Genomic DNA, 13026 nt, shown 5'->3' with positions numbered 1-13026 from the left:
CCAATGTAGAGAGGGTGACCTTTCTGCCGTTGGATTCCCTCTCTGTGTACATAACATTGTGTATGTAGCAAAGTTGAACCTAATAACACTTGTCTCAAAATTGTTGTGTATGTAACAAAGTTGAACCTAATAACACTTGTCTCAAAATTCCACCGTACTTTAAATTATCCTCCTCCACAAATCTTTTCAACCCCTGGAAACTTTTTTCGGGAATTCACTAGGGCTGCACAATGGGTAGGGTGGGTAGGATATGGCATATACCCGCCACCCTACCCGTTTACTGGCGGGTAAGAAAAATTTTACCCGCCACCCTACCCGCCATTAAACAGGTAAGATCCTACCCAACCCATTCTCTGGCGGGTCGGATAGGATAGGGTGGCGGGTATAACCGTTTTTCCCCCTTCTCCATGACTTTCTGAAGTCTGAATTTCAGACTCTGAACAAGAAAAGGGTTGAATGAGAAAGGTGGATCAAGTTCATATGCAATCGCCAAGTACATGGAAAAGAAACACAAAGATGTATTACCTGCAAGTTACAAGAAAACGTTAGGTGTCCAATTGAAGAATTGTGTTGCTAATCGGAAATTGATTAAGGTTGAAGCTTCTTCTTTCAGCTCAACAGAAAAAGGATTGGTAAGATCTGGTAAGAAAAATTTGGATCTTGATTGAAAAACAATAAAATAAATTGAAATCTTATTTTGTCCAAACAACAACAACCCACTTCTTCAAACTTGTTGTTCTTCACATACACCTCCACACCAACCCTTTATTCTAAAATCAATCCAAAAAAAAAACACAAGAATGAAAAATCAATTAAACCAGTTTATCTCTAAACACAAAAAGAAAAAAAAAAAACCCATAAAGAGATCATGAGAAAGAACCTAGGAAAGACAACAAAAGGTATGAATATGGTTTTATTTCTTCACATTAAACTTGGGTTTACCCTGAATCAAAGGAAACCCATTTCAACCTCACCCAACTACTACTGCTGTTGTTCCAACTACCTTCAAGAAATCTGAAACTACTACTGCTGCACCTAAGAAGAAGAAAACTGCCGCTCCTGCAAAGAAAGTTGCTGCTACTACTCCTACAAAGAAAGTACAATTTGCAGAATGAAGAAAACATGAGAAAATCAAAAAAATTAAAAATTAAAAAAAATTGTAATAACAATGAGGTTTATACCTGAGGAGATCTTCTTCTTGGGTCTTCATCACCACCAGAAATAGCAGCAATAAGAGTATATGATGTCGTCGATGATGGATCTATATCTTAATATCGAATTAAAAATACCAATCAAATCTGATCTAATCAAATAATGATAATCTCAAGTAAAAACTAAATCAAAGTTAAAAATTAGTTCAGTGATCTCTATTTCAATATCTTCTTCTTCCTAATAATCAAACTAGATTTTGAGTTACAATAAAAAGAGTTTGATTTTGATTTCTGTTGATTCACGAGTTTTGATTTGAGATGGGGTTATGAATAAGCTTCGATTTGTGAGATTAAGGTTCGATTGAATTTGAGATGGGATTATGAATAATCTTCGATTTCTGAGATTGAGATAGAAATTCGATATGTGAGAGAGGGGTTTCATTAGGAAACCAAGAGAGAGCTGAGGCTGTGAGAAAGAGAGAAGTGATGGAAGAGGCAGACCGATAGAAACAATGTAGATAGGATTTGTTTCTAGAAACGAAAACCAACGGCAGAGATTAAACGAAAACCAACGGCAGAGATCAATAATATAAATAGGCGGGTAGGCTTGTAGGGTAGGATAATTCCGAGCTTTACCCGCCACCCTACCCGTTTATTGGCGGTTAAGAAAATCTTCACCCGCCACCCTACCCGCCAAATAGTGGATAGGATATGATACGATTAAAAAACTGGCGGGTAGGGTAGGGTTGGCGGGTATGGGTAAGGTATGTGCACCCCTAGAATTCACTGGAGAAACAGCAGCATCAGCAGAGTGTAAATTTGACGACGCTTATGTGAACAGGGAAATTTCTAAAGTTCATGATGCGATACTGGACGCCCAGGGAAACATGGAATTAGGTTATCTACCTCCCCTTGATGCTGCCAAGATTCCGGTGGACAAATTCAAAGCCATAATGGAAATAGTGGGTCTTGACTATGAAGACGAAGGGGATTTTCCGGAGCACCAGGATATAATGAGAGGAAGGATTCGCATGTTGCGAAACCGTGGCTCTAATTTCAGATAACTTTATTTATTTTTGATAGTACAATATTTCCTTTTGGAGTTACTAGATCATGAGAGTTCCTTTGTATATAGTATGTTGCAGCTGGCAAAAATACTGGACCACCTTGTTATGATAAGTTCTTAGACTATGATGCTGTTGCTGCATGCAAGTTCTGGGAAGAGAGTTCTGAATTACAAAATGAGAGCGATACTTCGCCAACTGCTCAGGACCAGATTGCTATGCCTGTGGGTGATGCTTCTGCAGTTGTTGCTGAAAACCTGGCAGACAAATGAGGGTGTTTTTTTCTTCTGTCAAGAAAACCAAGGGTAAAGAGTTTCAAACATGGAACGGAGATTTACCATGTCCAATTTGTTTGTGTTAGAACTCATATGTTTACTTAAATAAAATTTAACATCAGTAGTAAATTCAGGGGAGCCTCTTTACTAGAGAGAATCGAATTGGTTTTTCCGGTTTGAGAATCCAAACTCCACCACAAGAACATTTCCCAGCATGCATCAAAAAATACAAGGGCACTTGAGCCTTCAGAAATTGTATTGATTTTTTTCTTTTCTTTCTCTAATCTAATTACAAGACTTCAGGAACTTTTCAGCCAAAATTCATCTACTTCCTCTGACCGTTAGGTGTTTGCTGCCTGTCACACATCAGATGTTATTACAGTTCATCTCTTTCTCTTGTGGGTCGTTGGTGTGGACCCATCATCACCTCTCAAGGCACTACCACTTCCAGGTACAGGAATTCTGAACCTCAATGGAACAGATTTCAGCCTTTTAGGGGTTCGTTCTGTGTAACCCTCTGATGCTTCCTCACTGACCATTGATTCATCATCGTTTCTTGATACAGATAGTACTTGATATCCCCTTGCATTTTCACCGGTGGATACACTAGTTCCGGGAGCAAGAGTTTCTCTCCTTTTGCTTCTTGCTGCAAGTTTAGCCAAGTCTTCTTCATGCTCTATAGCTTTCATCCATTGCAGGTCACTCATGGTGTCAGCATAAACAACTTCTTTTCTCTGTCGCTTGCCAGTAAAGAAGCCACTATCAGGTTCTGGCTCTTTAGCTTTTTCTGTCGTTGCAGCTGAGTGTACCCAATCGGGGACTTCATGGTCCTCCATTAACCTTGATCTGTACTTCTCCCTTTGTCTTCTCTCTTCATCCATCAATTCGAACATCCTGAATTCAGCATCTGACCGTGCTGCAAGGCGGTTGATTTCTCTCTCGCTAGGTACATCTGTTCCCAATGAGTTTGTACCTCTACGCATGATCTCCTTCAACATCTCTTTTCTGTCCTCAGCTGTGGAAGTAGTATTGAACAATCCTGCCTGAATAACCTTGGCATCAATACCCATTTTCTGTTTTGCACGTTCCAAGATAACCTCTTCAACGGATCCAACACTAACCAGAACAAAAACTCTAACTTCCTTCTTTTGACCAATACGATGTGCTCGATCTTCTGCCTGTTGATCCATTTGAGGATTCCAATCACTGTCGAACATTATCACAGTATCTGCAGTTTGTAAATTTAGACCCAAACCCCCAGCGCGGGTACTCAAAAGAAACATGAAGAAAGGGGAGTCTGGTGCATTGAACTGCTTCAATAAAGTCCCTCTATCTTCTGTTTTCGTCGATCCATCTAGCCTTAGATACTTAAAATTGTGCAGTTGAAGATATATTTCAAGAATGTCGATAAGACGAGTCATTTGGGAAAAAAGTAAAACTCGGTGCCCTGCTTTTTTAAGTTTTGGAAGTAAGCGATCAAGCAGTTCGAATTTACCTGAAGCCCTGACAATCTCCTCCCGTTGCCAAATGTTATAATCACCCACGAACAAGTATGGATGGTTACAGCACTTCCTGAGTTGCATTGACAAATTCTGAAGACTTTTTGAGGTGCCTAATTCAGTATCCTGGCCAACCCTCCGAAAATCGGTGACTTGCTGGTAGTAAACTTTCTGCCATGCTGACAGATTCGCATTTCAATATGACCTGAGTTTTCTTAGGGAGAAACTTCTCCACCTCAGCTTTCTTCCTTCTCAGTATGAAGGGCCTTATAACCTGATGCAAACGGCGGATAATCAATAGCTGTTCTTCATCTGTCAGAGAAACATCGCATCTGTCTGCGAAAGGTGCACTGAACCATTCCTCAAAATTCTGCACCGAATTAAAAATGGTAGGCAGGAGAAAATTTAGCAAGGCCCATAACTCTTGCAGATTGTTCTGTATTGGAGTACCAGTTAGCAGAAGTCTACGCCTAATGTGATATCCTTTTACAAGGGTGCGCACAAGCGCACACTCATGATTTTTTAACCGATGCCCCTCATCAACAATCATGTAATGCCAGTGAATTTTCTTCAAATATGTCTTGTCTCGCATTATCAAATCATAATGAGTAATCATCACGCTGAACTTGTCCTCCCGTGAATATTTCTCCCGCATTGCCTAACTCTGATCCATTTTCCCATCATATAAAATGGTCACAATCTTAGGAGCCCAGGTTTTGAATTCCATAACCCAATTTGGAAGTACAGCTTTTGGAGCAATAATCAAATGCGGGCCTGTAACATTCTTGTTCTCCGCCAGATATGCAATTAAGGCTATGGTTTGAATTGTCTTACCAAGTCCCATCTCATCTGCCAGCATGCCATTTAAATTGTTATTGAATAAAGAAACCATCCATTGAAGTCCTTCTACCTGGTAAGGCCTTAGTTCTCCGCCTTCAAGCGTGGTTGGCTGCGCTGTTATCGGTTCTTGAATTGAATGGATTGCAGAATCATACTGAAATTGGCCCTCTAGTAGATCATTTGACTTCACATTGGTGTCAGAATCATCCAGCATATCTTCATCTCCCCCTGGAGCCAATTCCGCTCGGCTCTCACTCTTAGAACCATCAAGTTCTGCATCTTTCTGCTTTTGAACAGCAGCGCCCAACTGCACAAGAAGATCACTAGTTTTGCCAAGAAACATCGTTAACCTTTCATTCTTGCTCTCCTTCACCAATCTCTCATAAGTCTCTACATCATTAACTTTCAGTGCTTCAAATCTTTCTTTCTCCTCCCTTGTAAGACGTTGCCTAACACGCTGCGTTTGCTGTCTGTGCCATGTCAGGACATGGTCATTCCTATGCTTCCTACGTTTCAAAACAGTTTGTACATGCATTTGAAATTCACGCGACGCGTTAAGAACTTCCCCAAAAAATTTCCTCTGCCTGATTTCAATCCGGCTCTTTTCCTCCCCCCCTATCCTTGACGCCGTCTCAGCATCTCGCTTCTTGCTCCGCTGTCGATCATCTCTTTCCGTAGCAAACGCATCTGCAATACCATACATCCTAGGACCGGGCAATCGCATAAACCCCCAATCAAACAATTGTTTGTCAGCATATGCACATTTCTCGCTCAACCAGTACTCATCGCTTACATTACATCGAACTTTACTTTGTAAATCCGCCAACTTCAACCCATAAAGCTCAATTAAGCACTTCATCTGCAAATCTTCTCCTCTATTTGAAGGCAACTTTTCAAGCTCAGACAATCGATGCTGAATGTTGGTTCTCAAACGGATTTCTCCAGACTTTCTCAATCCCGGCCCTGACACGCAATTTCGCCGTTGCTGCACAAGAGCATCCTCAAATTCTTCCATCAAATCCCCTCCTCCATTCAAGATTATCCCATTCTCGGCATCTTTCTCCCTCTGAAGACCATCTCTGACACCACCGGCGACATTCTCTTGTACCACCACCAAATTATGACCAGAAACCCTAGTTTTCTCCGCCATTGAATCTCTGTCAACAACAAGATCACCACCATCCTCATGATCCGGAGAGTAGATAGAATGGAGGGAATCGAATATATCTTGTGGAAGAGGTAGATTTCTTGAGACGAGATTCAGAGCACAGATCAATGTCTTGGTGTTCTGAATGCGTTGCCTACTGTTGATCACATCCTCATTCAAAACCATGGTTGGTTACTTTTTACCCGCGGGAAAAATAGAAGCAAACGGTAAACCCCCAATTCCAACCCCGACCGGTAATTCTTTCGTCTTCTTAGATTTCTAGGGTTTTCTTTTCACTTTCTCCTCTGTTACTTTCCTTCTTTTGACGGAACCAAAAACCTAAGGGCTAACTCGATTTTAGGGACTGGTGGGTATATAGCCGTATAGGCTAGTCTGATAAGGGGTGTTTTATTGGAAATAGTACTAGTGGTTCTTTCTTTCTCTCACAATCCTATTCTGTTCATGTGTGGATTAGGGAGTCGGATACAGCCTTTATAGCATGTGGATTCACAGCTAGATGCAACTTTTCGACTGATTTGTAGAAACAAAAAAAACAGCGGGGACATACTAATTACCTGAGTTCGAAACTTGTCGGTATCAAATTCTATATTAATTAAATAAAAAAATTTGGAAATAAAAATGTTAGAAATTTGGATGGGAAAAAATTTGAAAGGATTTCTAGAAATCAGAGGAAATTAATTTGGATACCTACGTAAACAGAAGCACTTCTATTCCTCCAGAAGATAGGAAACAAAAACAATTCACATTAGAAAAAGTTAATTGTCTTTTTTTTCCTTTTTTTTTTTTTAAAGTCGAGAAGTACTAGAATTTTTCTAGAGCCAGGAATGGAATTTTGCTACTACGCGGTCGTTTGCTAAGCAGTCCACCCAAATAAACAAACCCCAAGTACAACAGAATATTTTGTTCAGCGGATATTACGTGCCCTCCGGTCTCCTCTAATTAATTTTGTTTCAAACGATATTATTAGGATAATATAAGAACTGTTAATGTGAATGATGTGTGCCGTAGGTGCTCAAATTAATTCACTTATATTCTGCTTTACTAATGAATAATATAGCAGTAAATAAGGTTCGTTCCTACGAAGAGCAGGGAGATTTAGTTGTCAAAAAGTGTCACAAAGGGGGATTGTTTTGGATTTTGAAACGAAATAAATAACAAAGCAATGAAAATTAATTGAGTTGCAAGCAATGGAGAGAAATATGATCAGGGAATCCTTCTTCGTTACTAAACCGTCATCAAAGTAGCATATTCATCTATTCTTTATCATTCAAAGGTTAGTATCAACCATAGGAAAGCAGCTAGCGCAGTGCTATCCTTAAAATTCCTTAAGTCACTGGACACCGAAGCGCTCGAATGCCAGATTCTATTCTATAAACCACCTAGAAGTAGCACACTCTAAGTGTAATTTGGTCGAATGCTTTATATTTTGTGAATTTAGGTCAATCCTCGTAGTTGAACTCTTAGCGCAAGGTTCACTTTCTAGTGTTGTTTCTACTTGCGATTGCTCCACAGAATCTCTCTGCAAGGTTTCACAATTTCTACTTGTGTAGAGAATTATTCAATAATTACGGATATCCTAATTCTCTACTAGCATTAGGTTAACTAATAAACTAGTTCAGTTGGCCACCTAAACAATTTATCAATCAAACATAAAATTTATTATTGTAAAAACAAACAATAATCATGTGAAGAGTTAAAAATTTTATATGCTAAACTGAATCATATATTAGAACTTAGTATTCATCCCCAATCACTATGAAGTTTAGCTACTCATGGGATTAGTGAAACCCATGAGATACATATGATAAAAGTAAGAGAAATAATTACGGTGATGAAAATAGCTCTAAAACCCTAGGTTTCTCCTCTTGTATTTTTCTCTCCAAAAGCTTGATAAAAAATTAAAAGATATCCCTCAGAAGTTGTTGCAACATCTCTTTTATAGTTGTCCCAAATTGTAGTTGCGCCCGTGTACTAAATCCCGGTCGAATGGTCGCCAAGACTTGCCAAAACACCAGCCAAATAGCTCACTTCCTTAAACTGCCGTGCAAAGAAACTCAGCCCAGCTAATGGGCCCACGAACAGGTTGTTAAGGTTCAGCCCATTTTGTCATTGGACTGTCAGTAACAGGGAACTGACAGCCTTAGTATCAGTTTTCCCCTTCTATTTCCCGCGACCAGATATCCATCGGTGAAATATTTTCTCCCCTGGATTTTCTTTTTACTCCGTCAGTATCACGGACAGTCACATCTCCGTGAAAAATAAAGTTACGGGATTTTATTTCTTCGACAAACTTTCACGGCCACTCCTCTGTCAGTGAAAAATAATTTTCCCTGAGTTTGGTTTTTAACACTATACTTCCTCGGCAACTCTAGTGATCGTGAAGTTTGTATTTCCGGACAGACCTCTCACGTATACCGGCTATCCGTGAAGATTTATTTCTTCTGAATCCAAAACTCTATCGACAACATGCACACCAGCTCAACTCCATCGTAACTGGGAACACCTTGTTTTGCTGATACTCTTCTCCACTTCAGTAATCCAATGATCCATTCAAACCAGTATCAATCACCGTTAATGATAGCACTTTGTTTTCTCCCTGTAAAATCCATTCAATCTGTTCACTGCCAGCTTCCATTAATCACGAGCAAGCTCAACCATTGTTCTCGGTTAACCACCATCAGCAGCTTCCATTAATCACTCGAGACTAACTCATTCTCTCGGTTAACCACCATCAGCAGCGATCCACACATGATATCCATTAACTCTAACCCACGAGAAGTAGCTCAACTATTCCTTTATGTCCATCGTTATTGATAATAAACAGCACCATAGCTCCAGTTCATCACCGGTCTCATTCTCACTTCAAATCCATTATGGTGTCACTGGTAGTGACCAACGAACACCCATTCGAGATCATCTTCATCTCGTCTCTGCCTGCATCACAGAATCGCTCCTTGCTGTTGAAAAGGCGAGGGTATTCAAATATATCTCAAGCTAAAAATTTTCCTACCTATAAATCCTTTCTCCGAAAGTGATTGTCTATGAACTGAGTCAAGACAATACAACTAATTGGTTCACACTTCGTGTGATTGTTTATGGATACGAGATCGAGACAATACAACAACAAAGTATGTTTACTTGATATAAAGGTTCGGACTTAATCAAATACAATAGGATTGTTTATCAAGTAAGTAGGAATTAACGTTTGTGTAATTTACTTTAATTATTATAAAAAAACAATTATAATGCGGAAAATCACTACACCAATGAATTTTCAAAATTTAGTAACAGGGATCAACCGTTACGAAAAATTTTATACGCGTGCCAGCCACACGCTTGGTCACACCCATCTCGTAACACCTGGAGTTTGTGCGTGTGCCATTCACACGTGTACTATTGTGTTTCCATCCAAAATGAGTAACACTAGAGGATGTTTCCCCCCATATGTAAGGGTTATCTCCTGCCTTGGTGAATCGAGATTTTTCATTTTTCATTTTTTTTCTCTCTTTTCCGCTCCTGCCTCTCTTCTCTTCTCTTTTATGTTCAATCGATTAGCCGAGTAACAGAAACCTCTCTTCTTTTCTCTATCATCTTCAATCATAGATCTGTGTGAGTATTCATCTTCATAGGCTTTTCGATTTTTAGGGTTCAATCTGTTTTCAATCGTCTGTTTGTAGGGTTTCATCTTTCTTTTTTTCTAATACGATTTGTAACCTGTGAATCTGTTAATCTAATACGATTAGTTTCATCTGTGAATCAATTTTAGTCTTTCTTCTTCAATTATATCTAATCTAATTTGTTGTTTTTTTTTATTTCGTTTTAGGGTTTGAAGTACTGAAGAACTTTGAAGAATTTCTGCCAACTTAGAAGGTATAATTTTAGGGTTTTATGACAAGTTCATACAGGGGAGAAGTTTGCAGAGTTTGTGGTCGAAATGTGAGAATTTGGTGGAATTTCATGGGAGTAAATCAGATTAATGAAAGGGGATCTGAAGCTGTTGATCAGATGGGTTTTTGATGGCCGTGCTTGAAGAAATAGAAGCTCGAGATGAACATGGAAGTTGAGTTACTTGAGTTGTTGTATTTGAACTCGAGAGAACATCTCTAATTCTGCTTTGTCCGTACAACAACAACATTTCATTGTCCTCAGCAAGTGTTTACAAAGTTTCCTGAACTGACAAAAACAAGAAGGATTCAGCTTGTTCTCTGTTAATCGATTGTGAGGCAGTAATCTGAGGATTTGAAGAGATTTCATATAGCAAGAAGAGCTGAGAAAGAGCAACTTTGGTTGTTCTCTGTGTATGTACAGTAAGGACAATGATTCAGCTAACCATCTTGTGCTGACGCTGTAATGGAGTTTGTGCTCGAGATTACAATCCCCATTGTCAAGAGAGTTAAGGGAAGAAGTATGGGAAGGTGATTATGGAGCTGTGTTTTTCAAGAGGCCTGTAGACTTTGTGCAGGTATGAGAGAAGAGAAGGATGGAACTTAATGGGATCGTTGCTGTCTAACCATGGTCTTGGCGGTTGTCGACATAAAAGTAGAAGTAGCTGAGTTATGGTGGCTTTGCAGAGACGGAATGGTGGTGAAGTTGAATTTTTACAGACATCAAGAAGAAGAGATGATGCTCTTGGTCATTGGCAGTAAGTGGTGAAGGGTTATAGTAAGAAGATGGACAGGATTTTGATGTCAAGATACATAGTTTGGAGCTGAGTTTCCAGCGAGAAGATAGGGTGATATTTGTTGTTGCTGTCATGAATGTATGTGAGCTGTGATTGTCATCTCAACTGGAGGAACCAAAATATTGATGCTGCTGAGCTATGGAGGAGGTTCAAATTGGTTCGAACCTGAAGATGGGACTGGAATGAGGCTGTGTTGCTGCCAAGACAAACCTAGTCTTGTAGTTTTTCTATGGAAATATTGGAGTATGGTGGGTAATTAGGAAGCAAGGACGAAGGGAAGAAACAACCAGTCGATCCAGGTTTAGTGCAGTGGTTAACCCTGGCTCAAGGCTCAGTTCAGGAGTTGTCTGGCATTGGCTAGGATCAGACTTAGAAAGCCACAGGATATGGAGACTTGGCCGCAAATTTATCCTAGTTTTGAAAGGAGTTTATTGCCGTGAAAACTGCTCATAAGTGATGTCTTTGCCGCTGCTTATTGAGATGACTGACTGTGATTGTCTTAGAGTTTATATTGAGTAAGGAAAGTGAGTGTGTTTAGGTTACAAAAGTGGAGGGACATAAAATCTATAAGAGGAGGCACAGGAACAGAGAAGACCTACCTCTTCCTGACCAGTTTTGTGCTTGCAGATTGTTCAGAGAATGGAAACCGCTGCTAAGACAGCTGGGGAGAATGCATAACGTTGCTGAGTGGTGGAGTTAGCCCTCATCAGCTTAGTGATTCCTTCAAATTTTGCTCTCTTAGTTCGTTTTTAATATTCATTTTATGCCGTTCATTTTATGGTTCCTTACAAGTTCAGGTGCCGAATGGTGGAGTCAGCACTCATCAGCTTGGGATGTCGATACCTTTGCTGAGTTGGATGTCATTTATTTCCAGTAATTTTGTCCTCCTTGTGGGAAATAACTTGTTATTTGTGTATGACTAGCTTTTTACCTTTCCATGTTTGTTATGTCTTTGGTTTGTACTTGTGTAACATAATTTGAAAAACCTGCACTTCATCAAGTAAGCTGAAAGTTTTAGGACTGTAGCTTGATATGCAAAGTTAAGTATTAGCGCTTGTACTTGTTAGTTTGACTATTTTCTTTTTTCTACATGACCTGTATAAACAGGACCGTGGTGCCGTGTGACCGCAGTAATTGATAGTGTTGGTGCTGAAACAAGGCATGTCATTGTCAGGACACCGTTGGTGGTCGAAACGGCCAATCGAGGCAGGTCAGGACTGAAATAAATTGTTAGTGCTTGGCTTGATTGTGTGATGCTGAAGTTAGTGTCACTGAAATGTTTTGATTTTACTTTGCAGAACATTATGTGTTCGTTTAGACTTTACTCATATTCTTCTCCTTTTTATTTGTGTTAGCTCACGAATGCTAAAGTGATTTTTGTTTTCTTGCAGGTTTTCAGTTTGATTTTGCATTTGACTGGATGAATTTGGAGTATCAGCAATGCCCAACGATTGCTCTTCCCTCACGTACTCTTGTAAGTAACCTCGTATTGCAATGGTCTGCTCTTGATATTGTGCCATATTAGTTTGAATGTAGCATATCTTTGAGTCGTTGATTGTTGTTCTTGGTTAGTCTCCTCCACATGTATCTCCACATTTAGTTAATGCTTCCTTCCTTTTTCTGATTGGAGCAGTTGAGGCGAAGTGTTCAGATTTGATACAAAAACAGTAGCAAGAGAAGGCAAAGATCGTTATGTGAGTCTGTTTTTGTTATATCTTAGATTTCATATGCTATATCTTTTTTTTATCCCCCAATAATTGCTCAAACCAACTGAACCTGGTTTTGCATGAGTGTCTTTTTTTTTTTTTTGATTGAGTTTCAACACAGAATTTGTATTCCGTTAAAACATTGGAACTCTCTCAAGTATTAAACTACCTGAATGAATGTAGAAAGAATATAAGAAGTTATTGTTACTGAATGGGTGATGTTGTATGATATGATCGAATGAAAGATTTATGCAGGTAAAAGAAAATTGAATTCCGGCAGAAAATGAACTGCAGGTCAATGTTGACCTGGTCGAAATTGGTCAGTATTGCCTAACTTTGACCCAGGTCAATATTGACTCGCAGTAATTTTTTTGCAGTTAAAAAAAAATTCGTAACGGCTAGAAGCTGTTTCAACCCTAACGGCTCTCGCTCGTTACAAATTTGCCACGTAGTAACGGCCACAGGCTGTTACGACAGTCGTGTTACAAAATATTTGTAACAGCTCTGCCCGATACGACTCTCCACTAGTAACGGCTCAGCCTGTTACAAACGCCGTTACAACCAGAATTCGTAACGGCTAAGTTTCCGTTACAAAAAGTTTGTAATACCCCTTTTTGTAACAGACGAAATCCGTTACAACCC

The 13026-nt window shown here is 39.5% G+C and overlaps 1 protein-coding gene, 1 long non-coding RNA gene and 1 pseudogene across 2 annotated transcripts; 2 read left to right on the top strand and 1 right to left on the bottom strand.

Annotated features, from left to right (window-relative positions):
- Positions 1 to 497: 497 nt before the first annotated feature.
- On the top strand, positions 498 to 1115 carry LOC113341342 (histone H1-like). The gene is made up of 2 exons (XM_026586252.1): positions 498 to 642; positions 955 to 1115. The coding sequence occupies exons 1-2, from the start codon at positions 498 to 500 to the stop codon at positions 1113 to 1115; spliced, it is 306 nt and encodes a 101-aa protein (XP_026442037.1).
- Positions 1116 to 2629: 1514 nt separating this feature from the next.
- Positions 2630 to 6302, bottom strand: LOC113341398 (annotated as a pseudogene).
- A 3193-nt stretch (positions 6303 to 9495) lies between these two features.
- On the top strand, positions 9496 to 12446 carry LOC113341329. The gene is made up of 5 exons (XR_003355897.1): positions 9496 to 9606; positions 9821 to 11551; positions 11786 to 11888; positions 12070 to 12152; positions 12312 to 12446. It is a non-coding gene; the product is annotated as an uncharacterized LOC113341329 (long non-coding RNA).
- Positions 12447 to 13026: the final 580 nt, after the last annotated feature.

This window comes from Papaver somniferum, unplaced genomic scaffold (genome assembly GCF_003573695.1).
Source record: "Papaver somniferum cultivar HN1 unplaced genomic scaffold, ASM357369v1 unplaced-scaffold_29, whole genome shotgun sequence".
NCBI classification, from domain to species: domain Eukaryota; kingdom Viridiplantae; phylum Streptophyta; class Magnoliopsida; order Ranunculales; family Papaveraceae; genus Papaver; species Papaver somniferum.
Note: the sequence above shows the minus strand (reverse complement) of the source record. Positions and strands in the feature narration are given on the sequence as shown.

What these genes read in the sequence shown, in the direction of transcription:
- LOC113341342 (XM_026586252.1), top strand. Translation starts at nt 498, where the DNA reads ATGGAAAAGAAACACAAAGATGTATTACCTGCAAGTTACAAGAAAACG. An exon ending in AAAAGGATTGGTAAGATCTG is followed by an intron (nt 643 to 954) that starts GTAAGAAAAATT and finishes CCTGAATCAAAG; the next exon opens with GAAACCCATTTCAACCTCAC.